Source organism: Anoplopoma fimbria, chromosome 21, assembly GCF_027596085.1.
Source record: "Anoplopoma fimbria isolate UVic2021 breed Golden Eagle Sablefish chromosome 21, Afim_UVic_2022, whole genome shotgun sequence".
NCBI classification, from domain to species: domain Eukaryota; kingdom Metazoa; phylum Chordata; class Actinopteri; order Perciformes; family Anoplopomatidae; genus Anoplopoma; species Anoplopoma fimbria.
This window is the reverse complement of record NC_072469.1, coordinates 18,210,703-18,230,649: the sequence shown is the minus strand read 5'-3', so window position 1 is coordinate 18,230,649 and position 19,947 is coordinate 18,210,703. Positions and strand designations below refer to the sequence as shown.

Sequence of the window (19,947 nt, the reverse complement as noted above, 5' to 3'; positions counted from 1 at the left end):
TGGTAAGGGGGTGACGAATCAGGGAATGACACGTCATAACTGCTAAGAACCAATCAAATAGCGAACGCCGGTGCCTACGTCATCGTTTTCGGACTTCTTCGTTTTCATCCACACTATATCCGTCCTCAGGAGCGTCACACTCAAGGGCAGTAGTGTGATGTCATGGGTGGATAGGACATCTCTGAGCTTTGGGTGCTGAAGCAGTCGACGGTCTAAATCACTCATCCCCTGGAGGATAATCTAACCAATGATTTAGTGGGAGTCACCCAGTCACTCTCAGCAGCTTCCACTCCAGTGGAGGGATATATTAATGTTACTGTGTGTGTGTGTGTGTGTGTGTGTGTGTGTGTGTGTGTGTGTGTGTGTGTGTGTGTGTGTGTCTCTGTGTACAATATTTGTGTGAGCATGCAAGGAGGGGAGAGGTTATTCTCCTTACACTCTCTCTCTTGGAGGCTCCCATGAGACCAATTACCAATACTCTGTGGCTTCACACACACACACACACACACACACACACACACACACACACACACACACAACTTGTAATCTTACACCACATAGGAACTGTCGCTGCTTGACTGTGTGATCAGCGTAATGGCTCAACATGAGCTTCATGCTTTGAATATTCACAATTCAGGAGAACCCACTTGAAGCGCGGCACAGATTTTATAAAAAAAAAAAACACGCACACAGAGTAAATTACGGAGTGACTTAACTCAAATTAAGCGCAATATTTAATGTGTCAGATCAGAGGAAACTGGAGCAAATGTTAGCTGAGAAAACGGCCGATGACACTAATACTGTGTAAACTTGTAATAGGTCAGCATGACGAACACTCAAATCTACAAGTAGCTTCTTTTTTTGCCTCTTGACCAGTTTATTACATCGGAACAGACACTAATCTTGTTACAGAGCACAGGGAGATTTGTGTCATCCATGTTTGGTACTAAGCTTGATCTTCCAGTTTAGTCTGATCATTTAGCACAACTCTGTGTGCCAATGTTGTTTCAAGAAATCAACTGCTGGATGATTTATTCTGTCTATATGGCGCTTGTTTGAATATAAAGAGGCTGTTAAGTGGACACATTGTACTCCTCACAATAGCAAGCTCCTGGGATGCCTTGAATCAATTTCTTTTTAACATTTCCCATTCATTACATTCCCATAGTCAGACAAGTTGTGTCTGAAAACAATAGGTGGTCATGTACTGTATACTAATGCCTTGCTGGACCTATCACTAATCTGTTTCACATTCTTCTACTGTAATTAATGTTATAGACATCTAATGTTCCACTGGAGTGTACAGCCTCTTCGTTAAACGGAATAATGTTCATATTCTATTACACATATAACATGGTGTAGGTGAGCGTGTAGGCGTGGACGACAATGAGGCTGTTCACCAAGCCTACATGAATTATACATATAGTATGTGGGAATGTATATGTTCATGTAAATGAATTGATTGATCGATGAGAATGATGGGATGTGACAGTGTTAATTAACTGGTAGGAGAGGAGCTGGCCGGTCCGGCTATCACAATATATCACTATGTCTGGTCCGCAAGCACACACACACACACACACACACACACACACACACACACACACACACACACACACACACACACACACACACACACACACACACACACACACACACACACACACACACACACACACACACACACACACACACACACACACACACACAGAAAGGCCATCTGGCTAACAGGGTGCAGAGTGTGATATTCCTGTCTTGTTTTTTCCTGCTAGCTTTTCAAAGTTGTTGATTCTTAGCATTTTGCAGGCTGTTGTCAATGGGTGCCAAATGTGTAAAAGTCAACATTTGCTAACACCTTGAAAAAACAGAGGCACAAAAAAGATGTTAGGATTCAGTGACTTGGTAAAATATGAAGCTTGTAGGTTATTTCTTGGCAATTTCCAGTTCTTTTATTTTTCCATTTCCTCAGATTTTATCCTCAAACACAGACACAAAAACACACAAACACAGAAAGCAAGACCTTCCATTGATTTTACACTCATTCCTTGATCAGAAATCCAATCTAATTTTCAAATCATGTCCATTAAATGTGAGAGCCGAGAGGAATATTTTCTTTATGCATGACAGAATTGAAGCAGCTAACAGGCCTACAGCTTGCCCTACAGTATATTGATTACAGCAAGTCGTTTTTGTTTTTTTTATTGTTTTGATTTGTGATGTTTCGTTAAAGGCGACGATTAATATTCAGTCTGCAGCTCACGTTCTGAGTGACCACACTGAATGGATAAGAGATCCACTCTCATCCCCGTTCATTATGAAGCTTTGGCCATTCACTTTATGACATTCCTGCAATAGGAAAAATAAAGTTTGACATTTTCACTGCTTCTCCTCCTATAAAACTGACCATCATTTTACACTACAGTCACTTTCTTTGCTCTCTGTTTATCTTGATTCATCTCATCTAGACAGGAAAGCACAGAAACGACCTTTTGTTGTGTGGAAAATAGCCAGGAGAGGTACCTGAGGGCTGACACCTCAGAGCCAATGCCAGCCTCAGCATATTGAAGTTAACAAAAGAAAAGATAATAGAGAGCACAAAAGCAAAGATTATACAATAAAACCACAATAAGCCATTTCAGACATACACATCCTTTTTTTTTTTAAACACGATTGCTTGGGTTGGTTTCGCTGGATTAATGACAGTTGTCTTGTGTGCGATCATGAAACCACTTTTCAGTGTGACGTGTGTTAATCCTTCATGCAGGTTCCAGTTTACAAAGCCATTTGTCATGAGTAAGTCTTCTAGCACTGGCGATAAAAACACAAAAATATATATAAAAATACCACATGGCTACCTACATGTCCACTGTTATTAGGGTTAATATCTGTACAATATACATTCACATGGGATTTCACACTTTTCCTACTCTTTGCGTCACTCATATACAAGCTGAAAGACAAAGAATCTCCACAGGCATTCATCTGAAGTTTTAAATCATAGTGTGACTCCAAGGATGCTGACTGACTCATAGGGTTACAATGCAAACAAAAATCGATTTGGGAGCATCCAGAGCAGGTGATAAAAGTCACGATGAAAAGTGTAATCACAGGATCCGATTATGGCTCTTGGGAGGACTCTGCCTCAACATCCCACCCCTGGCCCACAGGAAATAAACTTGCAAGCTTTACTGTGTTAATCTAAATCCTCCATGAAGTCTTTGTGGGAATATGATACTTTGTGCAGCACAGCACAGCATAGTGCATGCAATAATTTCTGTTTCAATGACTGAATCCAATCAATCACTGGTTATTTTGTTTGCTTTCAGACTGCTGACGGCTTTGGTACTCAGGTATGCACCAGAGGTAACGATGCACAAAAAAGGTTTGGAAATCTAAAGAGACAGTTTGCCTATTTTTCTCGATTTTTCTCCCCTTCACACTGTTTCCACGTCTTAATGACAAAGTGTTGGTGTGGCTCACAAAGTTTAAATGAGGAACACACACACACACACACACACACACACACACAACACACAAGCTATCGCCCACATAACCTCCCCTATAAAATCTTCTTTCCAAACTGCTCCAGGCATCGATTCCCATGGCCTCAGGGTATGAGGCCTTGAGAGGAACTCCCTACTATTCTGTCTCTCTCACTTGCCCTCTTAGTCTCTCTGTCCCTCTCTCTCTCTCCTACACACACACACACACACACACACACACACACACACACACACACACACACACACACACACACACACACACACACACACACACACACACACACACACACTTTCTGAGGCCCTCTAGCACCAACTCTTTTGAGGACATCAGTAAGAAGACAAAAACTTGAAAGCAGTCATGTTTATAAGCTGCATGTTAATTTCCTTGCGCATATTCACTTCATTACTGCCTCTTCTTCCAGCTTGTCCTTTTCCCCTAAATGTTCTTTCAGAAATATCAGCTCTTCATCTCTTACCTCAATCTCTCACCTATCATCTTCTTTATTCTCTTCAATCCTCTTCCCTCACATCTGCTATTATCTCCTTTCTTTCCCCCTTACTTCCTCTATCATCTTCCTCTCTCTGTCTCTCCAAGTCTCTAGACATTACCTCTAACAACATTACCTGATCTGAAGATCAGATGTAAATTAAATGGTTGGTTGAGCCTACCCGAACGAAAAAGCTGCATTTATCTTTGTCACTGGAGTATCAAACCTCTCATGTCTGTTCCCTTCATTTCCTTTAACCAGCACATGTGGTCCAGGTGCCTCCTATCCATTTAAATGCTTGTTTTTTGTTTCCTTTTTCTATGTTGGTGTAATACTAAACAGTGAAGTCATGTATGATTGCTGAAAATGTATCAAATCCCAAGATTTCTCTTGCCCAGAAAATATCCATGAAGGGTAGAAATAGGTAGGTAGAAATATACTACATTGGAATACTTAAACTCACCAAAAATGTATGTGTATCATTTAAATGTTTTTTCACTGTGTTTTATTACCATAACTGTTATGAATTGCAGTTTGCGTTGTTTTTTTTTTTAAAACAGCTTACTTAAATCCTGTTTAATGGAAACCTTTTCTCACACTGTCACCACACACACTCAAACACAGAAACAGACATGCCTACAAAACGGCAGACAGGGAGATGGGCAGGCAGGGCGTCTCACATGCATGATCCTTCACACACAGACACACACACACACACACACACAGACACACACACACACACACACACACACACGTTGCATTTTAAAAAGGCACCTAATAGCCTGTCGAGTTTTCTGAGCATGTGGTCAACAAAACATCTCGGCGCCTTTATATGGATGAATGCGCACACGCCTTTTTTTCAGCATTTCTCGTAGGATTGACAGCAAAGCAGAGACCATAATCCCACATAAATGCATGCTAATAACTGCCTACACGGATACACTCACTCAGAATAATTATAAGCGTCAAAAGGGGTGCCTAACCAAATGATGCACACACAATGAAAGTTTCACGTGATGAGTTCAGGGTAACTTCTATGCAAAGTGGAGCCCTTTCAGCAACTATCAGGCACAAACACATCAGCATTGGAGATGTGGACGAGCATGAAAACACATTGTTTTTCTTGGACTAACAAGGCACCAACTCATCAACAAATCAAATCAGTAACATATGTATCAACTTGTTTTGACCTCTAGTTACGGCACTCCCCTGGGCCAATCACTGTAATTTAGAAAATGCCAAATGCAGCAGCGAGATGAATTATATGTGATCAGAGCTGTCTGATGAATAACTGATGGATGAGTGACATAGATAAACAAACCGACAAAACCACTAGGCACTGAAAAAATATTATTAAGGGAGACTTTCATGTCTATTGCTGTAAAAAGAAGGGAAGAAAAAGTGTTCAAATAGCCATCAGGTGTCCCATTATATAAGCTCTGGGGAGACATTACCTTGCACAGCATTTGTTAATAAGCTCATTTCTCTTCTGTCTCTCTGAGCTTCTCCCCCGCTTTACTCTGTTATTTCCCCACAACTTGCTTTTTGGCTGTGTCTTTCTTGCTCTGTCTTTTTTTTTCTATCTCTCTCTGTGTTTCTCTCTCAGTTTGCTTCTGTCACACTCTCACTGTTTCTCTCTCTCTGTCTGCCTCTCTGGCATCATTTGGTTGGTTCTTATCTATTTTCACCACTATCTGGTGTTGGGGGAAGATAAGCATGCATTTGCATGTTTAATGAACCAAACACCCCCGATTCCCCTCAGCATGAGGACGCACACATACACACTGCTGCACAGATACACACATGCACATGCATGCACAAACTGCTGCTTTGGCCCTCAAGGCCCCTGTCTCCTTGCCACTGACATGGAGTCACCAGCTGCTGACTCCTACAGGAATAAACATGGCCCCATCCGTCCACCTTCACATCTACGGCTGGAAGGACAGTCATGTCAAAACAGAGAGGAAATAATATGGCATATGTAACAACAAAACCTTGAAAGAGTACATGGTGGCCGACAGGGTATAAAGTACCAGGATGTAACAGGCAAACATGAAAACCCAGGGAAGCTTTAATGAGGCCACAATGCCATTATAATTAGACAATCTCACTTTTTCTCTTTGCAAAATCCGTGAGGCATATTTTGATACAATAAATAGGATGCCCCTCAGTTCCAAAATCACACAGATTTTCAAGAAATTCAAATATTGTTATTGTAATAGTAGCAAAATTAAACAGTGACCCTTCCCTCACAATAAATGAGCTGAGGTGTAAGGATCCACTGTTCTGGCTTCTGTCCAAGGGATCAGCTTCTGACTGACTGGACAAGCAAGATTTTATGTCTTAGTATACTTGGCATACATTTGCTGTACTTAGGTGTCCCTGAGCAACAATCAATCCCTTAATCCCTCCCCACGCTTCAGTGTTGTTCTTTAGTGGACTCTGACCTTTGACTTCCTTAATGAGGATGCTGAGATCAAGGGGCATTTTTTCAATTGGCAACATCAAATATCCAAATGCACAACAGCAAACCTGGCTGCTAAATGCTATGAAATATTTGTTAAGGACACACAGAGCCAAAGGTAGGGTTTCTCTATACAGTGGGTACGGAAAGTATTCAGACCCCTTTAAATTTTTCACCCTTTGTTTCATTGCAGCCATTTGCTAAAATGGTGGAGTGGTGGAGGGCTGCAGTGATAGTTGACTTTGTGGAACTTTCACCCATCTCCCTACTGCATCTCTGGAGCTCAGCCACAGTGATCTTTGGGTTCTTCTTTACCTCTCTCACCAAGGCTCTTCTCCCACAATTGCTCAGTTTGGCTGGACGGCCAGGTCTAGGAAGAGTTCTGGTCATCCCATACTTCTTCCATTTAAGGATTATGGAGGCCACTGTGCTCTTAGGAACCTTGAGTGCTGCAGAAATTCTTTTGTAACCTTGGCCAGATCTGTGCCTTGCCACAATTCTGTCTCTGAGCTCCTTGGGCAGTTCCTTCGACCTCATGATTCTCATTTGTTCTGACATGCACTGTGAGCTGTAAGGTCTTATATAGACCGGTGTGTGCCTTTCCTAATCAAGTCCAATCAGTTTAATTAAACACAGCTGGACTCCAATGAAGGAGTAGAACCATCTCAAGGAGGATCAGAAGAAATGGACAGCATGTGAGTTAAATATGAGTGTCACAGCAAAGGGTCTGAATACTTATGACCATGTGATATTTCAGTTTTTCTTTTTTAATAAATTTGCAAAAATTCTACATTTCTGTTTTTTTCTGTCAAGATGGGTTGCTGAGTGTACATTAATGCGAAAAAAAACTTTTTCGATTTTAGCAAATGGCTGCAATGAAACAAAGAGGGGTCTGAATACTTTCCGTACCCACTGTATACAATGAAATGTGTCTCGTGAGGGAAAAAAAAAAATCCACCCACTAAAAGGTGAAAAGTCAAGATGTAATTTAAGAGCAAAGACAGATAGATAGCGGGAGAGATGAAACAACACAGAGAGAGGCAGACAGAAAGATAGACAGTGGGGACGACAGCGGTGTGAGATATGTCGCCACCTGCCACCATTTTTCTCCTCTCCCCTTGCAAATGCATCATCAGTCATTAGGGGGGAGCATTACTTGCGGTATCATCATCACTCACACAGACACACACATACACATTCACAGGCCCAAACACAAGGCGTATTTTAAGGTATAATGCAGCGGCCTATAATTTGAGTTATCTCTATGCAGCATTTTGCTGAGCTTATAAAACCGCCTGCAGCTAATGGTGTGATGGATCCCTCTATTATCACCCAACGCAGGAGACGAGAGTGGGGTATAGTGAGATAAAGGAATGTAATTGGATAGTATTTTAGCCGTGGCAAAAACAGGAGGGTGGTCAGGGACAGAAAGAGAGCACGGGAAGAACCTGTAAAGATAATAACTGCATGATGAAGTCTAAAAGCTGGTTGACTATAATGGACCTTTCCAATAAATCAAATCCAACATGACAATGAAATCACCTATGTGTGTAACGCGTGTCTGTAAAAATCATTTAAAGCTAATGTGCAAGAATGTAGTGAAGGAATGATTAGAATATACTGAGTTAATACAGTGAAGCAGGATAACATGTTAAAAGGCAATAATTCAAACCACACTTTAATCTGGTTATGCAAAAGGACACAAAGGACAACTTTGACAACAGAACAAACTTTAAATAGAAATGCAAAGAAACGAAAGAAGCCATGTCAGTCTGTCTCTTGGTCCATGACTTTGGTCCAGACTGAAATATGTCAGCAACTATTGCATTGTGTGGAAATTTTGTCCAGACATTCACGGCCCCCAGAGGATGAATCATTTTATCTGATCCCCTGACTTTTCCGCTTGCGTCCATTTTGGTTGACAGTTAAGAATTCAAGTAATATCTTTTGAAAACTATTGGATGTGTTTTATATGAAATTGTATCAAGCAGTTAATGTTTGCCACAGGGTCATTCATAATAACCATCAAGGTTACATAGGTTTCTCTCTTCGGACCAGGCTACATCGCGATGGTAACTAATGCTGGACACCTAAGCTGCTTATAAGAGGGAGAGAGTATTTACAGACCAAACATAAATATTCAGCTTTTATTCAGACAATATTCTCAATCAGTGATACAGTACAGTCGATTTGCAGTCGAGGGAATATGTTATATATGCAAACTTGTTGAGCCATAACATTACCATAGTTATTACAGTAGCCTAATCTTTTTTCATCAGGTTGTCTTTTTCCCATGGGAACCTACATGCATTAAGTTGTTGGTGCGGCCAATACTGTGTACTGCAAATCTCATGCTGTTTGGTATTAACATTTTAGATTTTACAGCTCACAGCTATGACATACAACGGGATAATCTTTTATTTAGCTTTGTCCCAATATGCTGCCAAGCTTGTTTTTCACTGCTGGCATTGCAGCTAATAGAACAGCGATTAGAAAACTAATTTGTTAATTGGTATTTATCACAGAAAATAATAATAAAAATAATTTCACTTTGACTGAAAACTAAATTGTAGTTGGCACTTTAGAAAAAAACAGGAGGCATTGAGAGTGCATCGAGTTATAAAATAAATATATTGACCTGTGAATTAACACAATTAGCAATATTCTTCCAGCATTTTTCTCTGGCGTTTTTTGCATCATAAAGTGTTACTTTTTGCTGTAATAATTTCTTTATGTTCTTAATAGTTTCATTGTGATGGCCTGCTCCTCTTGTATGAAGTAGATGGCACATATCAGTTTATTTTGTGAGGTAGAAGACTCAAATGACGTGCCAAACGCCCTCAATACCACTCAGACTAAAAACTGAGAATGCTTCCAATGCCGAAATCTAAACCCATTGCCTACAGATAGATACAGAAAGCTAATAACCACCACTGGGATACCCTTTATCCCTGATTCAAATTTAAGGTTTTACAGAGCCAGCTAATGCAAATAAAGCCCTGCTAAACATTAGCATATTAATATGGTTACTGTGAATATGTTATTCTGACGTTAGCATTTAGCTGTGCCTGAGTACAGGCTCACAGAGCCACAAGCATGGCTGAAGACTCTTAGTCCTGTTAAAACACGAATGTCAAACAGGTTTTAAAGGCAAGATAAGAAGCTTAGGGAAGAAAGCAGAGTAAAAGAGATAGGAGAAAACTGATACAACTGTGAATAGCAGAATGGAGAGGAGAGAAGATCATATAAGAGAGAATAAAGAAGGAGTTAGAGAAAGTTAGAAAAAAAATTATAAATTCAATGACAGACAAGCAGATTACTTTTTCTAAATGTTTCTGTCACTCTCCATGTGTCTGGGGTCTATTCGCTGCTGTGATCAACTCTTGTGTGCAGGGAGCAGGGTGAGGAAATGTGTGGGTATGTGTGTGGGTGCGTTTGCACACGCGGCACAAAGACTGGCACTGGTCCCTGCTGGTGTGGAACTAAATGTCACAGCTTGATTAGAATAAATCGTCCTATACGGGCTCTGGGACTGGGCAGCAACGCACAGCGGGGCAAGCATGCGTGTGTGGTGACTCATTGCTTTTGTTCTCTCTCTCTCTGTCTCTCTCTCTCTCTCGTATAGTGTACGTGCACACACACACATGCACACACTTGGACACTCAGGCTTTACCTTTCTCTGACCTACCCGAGGGGTCTTTGGGCAGATGTGAGAGTCTGAACAACACAAACAGAAAGCTGTTACTGCCTCAGGACATGAACTTTACACCTCACTCTCCGTCCCGCTCACTCGCTCTCTCTTTCACTCACACTCACACACACTTTTGTGTCAGTATCTGTATCTCTGTGTATCTCTTCAATATGTTAACTTGGCATTAATGTTAGGTACACGCTAATTCTGCAGCGTTTACAACATGACATGCAAACAGTACAATAAAAACACATACATACACACACCACCAATTTCCTATCAAGCATTTTCTTTGTTGGTGGGAGCCTCCATGACCACTGGATTTCAGAGATAGGAAAATATGTTTGTCATGACAACGATGCATCTGGGACTGTGTGTGTGTGTGTGTGTGTGTGTGTGTGTGTGTGTGTGTGTGTGTGTGTGTGTGTGTGTGTGTGTGTGTGTGTGTGTGTGTGTGTGTGTGTGCGTGCGTTATATTCCTACAGGTGTGCTATGCCTACATGTGTCTGTTACGGGTGGCCATGTTTGTGCACAGGCATGCATGCATTCCGGGAGCATAATGGGGCCAGAGTCCGCCTACTGCATATATTAATTTCAGTGTGAGTGCAGAAATATGAATATTAGTTAACTTTTATGAAAGTATTTTGTTCTCAGTCTTTCTCTCTGCATTGCACTTCTTCATGCATAAACCATCAACAGCAGCATAAATATCATTGAGGCCTGAAGCAAGGATCTGTCTGTTTACAAAATAGACGTAATCCACATGCTTCAACCCGTGAGCATCATAAATACATGACAGCAGGATACATAAATGATACGGCCAAAGGCAATGTCTGGTTAACAGAGCTAGCACAGAATGATTATCTCACACACACACACACACATTATCACACACACACACACACACACACACACACACACACACACACACACACACACACACACACACACACACACCTATACACATACTTTCTATAGTTGATCCAGTAGATATATACTGTACTGCAAATAATTGAATACACAGAGACAGTTAAGTTTTGTTAGCACAGGGATAATACAGTGAAGTAAAATAAAATTTGTAAAACATGATGATAAAAACTAGAGAGGATAGTGAGATAGATATGTAGAACAAGAGTTGGAATAATGTGAGAGACAAGGAGACAATGAGAACAAGCACAGACAGAGAGAGAGAGAGAGAGAGAGAGAGAGAGAGAGAGAGAGAGGAAAATGAAAAATAATAAATCAATGAACCTATTCTGTGGCTGCCACAGGGTAATGAAAGCTATTTATTAGCCATCTATCCATTTCTCTATCTCTCCTTCCTCCTATATCTCTGTCCCTTCTTTCCGTCTCTCTTTCCCTCACCCTTTCTGCGTCGCTCTCCCCGCCCCCAGGATTGATACACTCTCATCTCTCCACTAAACGCTAACAATTCCATTAAGCACAACAAAACACTCATTTAGAGGTCACATTTGTTTCGCTCAACTTCGCCTGTCATCTGCATACCAACTGAGGGGCTGCCTATCTCGGCTTGGATTCCTATTATCTGACATGACCTTTCTGCTTTATAATAATTGGCGAATCATAATGGACTTGCTACTCCCTTTTTCTTTAATGACATGGCTTTACAACAACTGCACTCTGTCTCTTTCTCACTGGGCATTATTCTTTCTAAAGCATAACTGATTGCTGTAATATCTACAATTCGTCATCTATTATATCACATATTTATATATAAATACTCCATAATGCATCAAGCTGGTAGTATATAGCTAGCAGCCAGTGTAATATGACAACAACATACAAACAGTTATCCATAAGCTTGTAAGTGACTTCTAATATATGGCTTTGATAATCTACGGCACTGCCCCCAGTCATGATTAGCTTAGTAGCCAGCTACACATTATTTCCTTAACAGTTCACTGCGCAGTGCTTTAATGCACCAATAATGTGTCCCAGAATGCCCAGCAAGGTCAAAGCAAGGCAGACGACGGCCATGGGACCTTAAATTATCTGGATCTGTCAAGGAATAGTACATTTGTATGCCTTAAATCTCTTCAAACACTGTTGAAGCAAATGCGAAACACGTTCTACAATCTGCTGGACAATCTGTGTCTTAAGAATTGCATATAAGTTTGATGGATCATTTCTTGCATTGTTGTTGCATCACAGATGTGATAAGAGCACTGAGAGGCCATCAGAAAGTTAGGAACAAGCGTTTTACTGCAATAGGCTGTATTGGAATAGATCAGAGCAGCTACTGACTATGGCTTTCTAAGACTGGAGCAAATCAGTTTAAAATTAATTCCAATGATTTGGCCAACCGTTCTGGTTTCGCTTGGTATCATGATCAAATGATTTCCAACCCTAAAAATCAAACATCCTGTATCTTTTGGAATAACAATATACAATTATTCTTTCTGGAAATTTTACACCATGCTTCTATGCTATCTAAAACCACAGTGTCACCATACTTTGACTTCACGTTTCTTTTTACCAATATATCTCCTCTTAATCCAGCTCTGGTGCTTTGTAGCACTCATTATATTCGTATTAGTCTGTTGCAATTATTGTTTTCGTATTAATTTGCCTCTGCACTATACTTTTGCTCTGGTTTATGCTTTAAGATGCTTGTTTAAGAAAGGAGATGCACTTATGACCTCTGGTGACTAGTAGTTCTCTTGAATACCTATGTTGAATACACTTCCTGTAAGTCGCTTTGGATAAAAGCGTCTGCTAAATGACTGTAATGTAATGTAATGTAATGTTTACTGCATGTAACAGGCAAGTGACACATCACAATTAATTATGGTAATCATCATCCTCTACATATGCAATTACTTATGGTGGTGAAATTATCTCTATTTGCAGGAAACACTCACGCCATATCCTATTCCTAACTTCAATTTAAGATGATTTGGCCCTGTATCACTGTTTGTTTTGGCATCTCCGCAATGGTGAATAATAGATGAATACTAATTAAAATACTTCATCCATAAATTCAGTGGTTTACCCCTTTAAAAGAGCACTGAAGGCTTGAGCTGCACAGCCAGACAGGCAGAAAAGACAGCAGGAGCAAATGTTTCCCACTGGCTGCCACTTACCACTAATGTTAGAAAAATGATAAATGAGTCCCGGCATGGTGTTTGGAGTGTACGTGTTTGCGTGTGAATGTGTACGTGTGCCAGTGTGTGTGTGTTTCTATCCTGTAAAGTGTTGTGTCGCATGCCAACAGTTCACAGTGTGAACAGATGTTAGCCAGTAATGCCCTGGGTTTCTGCACCACGCTCAGGCATTTTTTAGGGTCCTCAGCTCCGAGGAGGAGTCCGTGGAGATGCCTGAATTGCTTTATCGAGCGGAACACAACTAAGGACACGCAGGCTCACAGCGGCTGCCAAGAACACATAGAGACACGCAAACACAAACACAGCACTCGCTCCAAGCATGTGCATTACAAACGAACAAACAGAGAGCATACAAAAAACCCACACACCTGGAATAATAAAACACACGCAGGCACACACAAAACTACAGGGTACCAGGTAGATTGTGCTCCTAAATTGGCTTTCCCCCTGACAGGCTTCTAACAGAGTAATGGACCCACTGCTGAGTGAATATGGTGGCTGCAGCTTAAAGCCAACAGGAAATATTATGAGAGGAGAAACATAACTTTAGAATGATAAGAGGAGAGTAAGTTTTTCATAAAATGTCAAAAAATGCTATGTAGAATATATAAAAGAGCCCTAGTGTTTTTCTGTCTTTGTGTAGATGTCCTTGTTTTCCTCCCAATCCAACTTCCTCGCTTGCCTTCGTTCATTTTTACCTTGTGCTTTATTATAACACCTATTCAATCAGAGCCAGCCACTACACTCTATATTTAGCTGCTGCCTGTCACTGAGACCCTGATGAAGGGGAGGAAAATGAGTGGTGATGTTGGAGACCATGGGGAAGGTTAGCACTGTCTCTTTGAATAGCTTCAGGCTTTCTCTGATCATTCCTAGTTACATTGCAGACACTAATATCTATACTTAGGCTTTGGAAAACAAAATAAAAAATGCAGGCCCTGTTGGAATCTGCATAAAGGATGGTGTCAATCAAAATTGCATAAAAAGCACAAAAGAGAAGACAAATGCACATCACACGTTTTAGTTAACACGCATTGACAAAATTGAGCGCACACAGGCATGGATGTGGACTCAGTGGCATATAGTGAGCTGTCAGCACACAAAAGCTTAGCTAAGCCAATCCTCTATATCTGATGTGATAATCGTAAGATGATGCAACCATGAGACAGCAGACTTGACAGCAGACAGGCTATTGCTGGCATTGGAACACACACAAGCAGACATTCTCACAAGCATAAAGCAAATGCATCCAAACAGATGTACAACTTCAGATAAAACCTGAAGTTGTACATCTGTTTGGATGCATTTGCTTGATGAAGTGTTTCTCTCACATACTTTTACTATATGCTGAGGACATGAGGACTTCAGATGATGTTGCCAGTAAGGAATATAACGAAAAATGTTGTATAAACAAGCAAGTGACGAGCCATATGTTGGGTTTAAGTGGACGATATAGCTCATCCAAGAGTTGAAATGTCCTGAAGAAATATTTAAGTAAGTCCAGACGAGCAATCTAGATGACTCTATTAAGACAGAGTCTCACGTCTTTGCTTTCTTAGCTGCATTATTTAAAAACTATTGACAGAGCTGTCCAAAATCCTAGAAATATTATGTGTGAATTATGATGGCTTGTTATACAGCTAATAAGGAAAATAAATCACAGAGTCAAGAGTAACAAGATGAGTGGAAAGATGAACTGAAACCTTTGAAAAATCAATGCAAAAACATAAATATATGGAAGGCTGATTTAATCTGAATTGAACTCTAGACTTAGTCTTAAATCTTATCTGGTTTGTTTGGAGCCAACTATTTTAACTAATAAGCCAACTCCAGCTAACTCCATCATAGTTTACATTTATTAACTTAAAATACTGGGGGTGCTAAAAAAAAAAAAACATTCTTAATGACCAGTATCAAAGTAAGTCTCACATAATAGTGAGGATTATACACAACACAAACACAACGCATAATAAATGTAAACAAATAGAAGCCCAAAATCAAATAAACGATATAGAGTTTAGTCACAGTATGTCCTTTTATATCTTATGTCTGAGCTGATTTCACGAACATACTGTATATGTTGAACACTCAATGACTTTGTCTTTGATGTTGGGGCTCAGGTTGATTTTAAATGACTTGTAACATATCGAAAAATAACGGAACTTCAACACAAACCCACGAGGTGAACCTCTATACTTTCACCAAAAACTGTCAACTGACAGCTGGATCACAAAGAAGGAACTGAGAAGGTTCATAAGTGACATTTCTAAACGTGCTCGATTTCCTTGCTCCCCCACACTCAGGGTTGTGTACTTATGGAATAAGCTGCCTGAGGGAGTCGGAGGGATGCTGAATTTATATGAACCTGACTCTTTGACATCACAGTAATATTCATGCAAACACAAAAACATACACACACACACACAGGCAAGCACACACACAAAACTCTGCAAAATAACTTTCTGACAAACTTTACTTATAGTCAGGAATTGTATTTACAAGGAGGAAAAGCCTGTATGAAGGTGAATGTGAAGGGACAGTGATTTAGTGAGGAGAGAGGGGCAGATACTGAGCTCAAGGTTTGTGTTAATCCAAAATTAACATGCTAGTCGCGTTCATCTCCTCTCCTCCATCCACCCTTCCCTCATCTTTGCTCCCTCTTTCATTAAGAGCTCTCTTTCCCTCATCTGAAAATAATTATGGCAACAGAAAAGGGCAGACTTATAAATGGGGTACATAATGAAGTATTTTCAAGGGTTTCAGGGCTGTGGCTAACATGCTAATTAATGCAGTAATGTGATTAAAGGGGTTCCAGGAAGTGTAATACTAAGGCTTGACCCAAGTCGCTGTGGCAAAGCAAAGTCTCTAAAAGGACTTTTTGTAACCATGTTGTGGATGAAGGTGTGTGTTGTCACACCCTCTCCAAAGTTGCCAAGGCTTGTGTTGCTGTGTATGCTATCTCGAGCCCACGGCCGCTATCATGGTGTGTCAGTGCTGTATGTGAGAGTATGCATGCTTGTGCATTTGTGAAGGGTGTTATCGTATCCTCACATCGTTATGTCATGCGTTTGTCTGTATAGTGTGTATGTGTGTGTCTGTAAAGCTCCCCACAAGCTCTGTGTTGTATTGCGCCATCTAACACCATCGATGTGTATTTGTACTGTGAGTGTGAGTGCGTTTATCCCTGTGTGTGATTTTGCCTGCAACCTCAGTGTTGTCCCAATCCATCCAGCTGATAAATGCACCCCACAGCGGGGGGAACACTGCTCTTTTCCAGTAGCGTCACTCCACAGATCGGAGGAAAAAACACCCAGGATGTGTATGCTTTGGTGTGTGTGTGTGTGTGTGTGTGTGTGTGTGTGTGTGTGTGTGTGTGTGTGTGTGTGTGTGTGTGTGTGTGTGTGTGTGGGGTTGAAGGAATTTAATGGTGCAGTCAGCATGAAAGCAGAAAGACAAATAACCTATTCCATCAAACTATAAGTTACGTTTCCACTTGTGCATGTGGAGTGGGGGGGGGTTGTGCTTGTTAAAGTCAGGGACATTATGACCACGTAAAACACTATATATCTTTTACCTGACGATGTTTAAGGACACACAAATAATGAGATATCCTGTCAACAACCACCAAACACAAATGATGGGGACGGTGTGTGTTACTTCATAACCCCACCCCACCCCACACCACCCCACAACACACACACAGAAAAATGGGGCTTCCTTGTTACCTGATGCTGCTCATGCTGCCTGCCTCTGATCCCAGCTTGCATCTCTCCAGCTGGGTGGCAACAATCTGACGCTCAGCCTCAAGCTCCCTGGTCAGGCGTTCAAACTGAAGCTCCTGAAGAGAAAGAGGAAGACAGAGTGTGCATTAGACGGAGCAAGAAGGGGAGTGAGAGAGAGAGAGCTGAGGTTCTGCTGGGAAGCTCCTAGGTGTGATAGTTTGGAACTGGTGCTAAAGGGCCTTCTGTTAGGAAATTAGGGCTCTGGTATTGCAGGCAGAGCTTAATAGTGTAATTCTTTAACCACTGCTGCAAGTACTCCTTTCTTTCCTTCAGAGATACCAAAACTTTAAAAAACTGTGTTATTTTTCCCCATCTGATTGGTCATTGATGGAAGACGTGTGGGGTGTTAAAACTATTAAAAGCTAGATATGATAAGTAACCTTTGAAAGACATCAGACAGCACCGGAAAAGTATTTTAATGTGAATCATAAGATGCTTTGGGACTGCAACCTGCTTGTCATGGAAGAAGTGAAGTATTGTCAGCCGCAGATCATGGAAACGGCTTAGGGCTGGATGACAGCTATGCGACAGCTAAAAATGAAGTGTGATCATTAACATGAATGTGATTGACAGGTGAGAAAAGGCGTGAGGCAGAGTGACTGGTTGAAAGTGTTCTAAATGTGTGAGTGAAAAAGCCCTTTAATCCCATCCGCTGTGAATTTGGAAGGGTTGTCAATTGGAGTAGTAAAAGCGCTCCACCTAAAACTGGGTTACAAACTGTTAATCTGTCGAATGAAGATTTTTGTGGAATTCCTTTATGAGATGTGTTTCTTGTTTCCATGGGACTTGTTTTCCTCATTGGTCAAACAAAGACATTTTCACATTTGATTGTGAAACATTCTTTAAAAAAGTAGATACTTTGTCTTAGATTTTATATATCGTAATATACTAATAAGTCTTTTTCTGGTTTTAATGGCTGTGTTACAGTGAAATGAGGCCATTTTTTTTTACTTACGTATTATTTGCCTTTACCAACTTAGTCATTATATCTAAATTACTGATGATTATTTATCAAAAAAAATGTTTTGTAAATAGCTTGTGAATGCACCAATAGTCAACCCAAAATGATCCTTGCAATATCGATATCCAGGTATTTGGTCAAACATATTTGTGACACTTGTTTTCTGACAAACATTTGAAGGTAAGTTTTTGACAGAAAAAATAGTGCAGTGATCCTTACTGTATAGTGGACTAGATAAACTTACCTTACTTATAATACAAACCACATACATCAGATCTCTGCAATACAATGAAACAACATGCGACCAATGCAAGTGATGTAATTCTTCAGTTTACATCACAATAGTTTCAAGCAGTAAGGTAAACATGTCTCCTGCCATGATAACTTTTCAAAGTTTCAAACTCCAGTCTCATGGTTTTAGAAACTGCGGTGCAGTATTTAGTCTTGTGATACGTACTAAACCTCTTTTATTCAAATTTGGACTTCATGGATACCCCAATACAGACACTTGTTGTTGAGTTGTTGTTGGTTTGTCACTGTTATGAGCTGCTTGCTGAAGGCGTCATGCATGGAAGATTACCCCTGAATGCATTACCCAACTCTGTTTGTGTGTGCATGTGTGTGTGTGCCGATGCATTAGCTATTTAAGTGGCTTACTGACAGTTCCATATCAGTCATCTAGCTATGAGCCAGACAGATGAGATTTCAAACCAGCATTCACTGTGTGTAAGTATGTGCATGCATGTGTGTGCGTGTTGCATTCAAGTTAATCACAGCCTCATGGAAGCAGATCAATAGTGCAGTGAACTCCACCCCACTGAAGGTATTGTGCATGTCCGACCGAGTGCATGCGTGTATGCGAGACCCTGCGAGAGAGAGAGAAAGAGAGAGAGAGATGTCGAGAGAGTGTATGCTGGTTTGATTGGTTTTCTCAAAGCCATCTGAAGCTCTGAATGTGTTGATCCCCAGTCGCTATCTCGAGTCTCCAACCTCAATCCCCTCTCCTCCCCAACACTACAGAGCACAATGCAATTCATCTCCCTCTCGCTGCCTCACCCCTTTTTCACACACGCTTACAGCAACCACTTACTCATATGCACACTCTTTCTGTCCCTGGTTCGCTGTTTTCCTCTTGTACACACTTTTAGTTCTGCGCTTTCTCCCTCTTCTCTCTTCCTCACATACACACACATCCACTTAAGTGCCAAAAGCAAGCGCCCAGACGCATACATATGTAGTACTAGCCGTACTTCATTGATCTCACAGTAGGAAATTCCTTTACCACAAACTGTATGATATATGATAACGTGCAAGTTCACATAGAAATTGTTCAGAAGTAAAACTTGTGCCATAACACCACTAGCCGCCAGGCACAATCCCACCTTCTTGCTATTCCCCTCTTATCTTCTCTCCATTCACTCAACCCCTCCTTGCTATCCTCCATTCATTGCTCTACCTCCTGTCAGAAACTCCTCTCTAGATTTTCTCTTGCTCACCCGCGACAAGATAAACCTCATACATGTGAACAACTAAGTAGAAGGCTCAGCCACCCCTATGATTTGCAAAACGCGGCGACGCTGGGAATTTGAGCAGGGTCTATTAAACCCCCTGGACCCGTAATTCTAAATTACAGCTTTGTTTGCCTCGCTTCAAAGCCCTGCTCTGCTCCCCACAGCAGACTGCTTTGTCACCTTGTTTGCCACTGCTGCAACTGTTTTAAATCCTCGAGGTGTAAAAAAATAAAAAAATAAATGCAAATCCCTGCACCTAAAGTAGCATTATGCTAATTGATCATATGTAATACCTCAACTGTAAAATATCTTAAATGCTTTCTACGGTAATACTTGAATGCACAAAAACGGATGGGAAACCTGTTAGTCCAATTCTTGCATTCATGAAATTTATTAAAATATGCATAACCTTTTTGTCACAT

At 40.8% G+C, this 19,947-nt stretch overlaps 1 protein-coding gene across 1 annotated transcript in view; it reads right to left on the bottom strand.

Annotated features, from left to right (window-relative positions):
* The window catches only part of ctnnd2a (catenin (cadherin-associated protein), delta 2a), a 205,494-nt gene that overhangs the window by 142,475 nt on the left and 43,072 nt on the right, over positions 1 to 19,947 (bottom strand). The window contains exon 2 of the mRNA XM_054622519.1: positions 16,997 to 17,109. Coding sequence (XP_054478494.1) covers positions 16,997 to 17,109 — 113 coding nt within the window. The remainder of the gene's footprint in view (positions 1 to 16,996; positions 17,110 to 19,947) is intronic.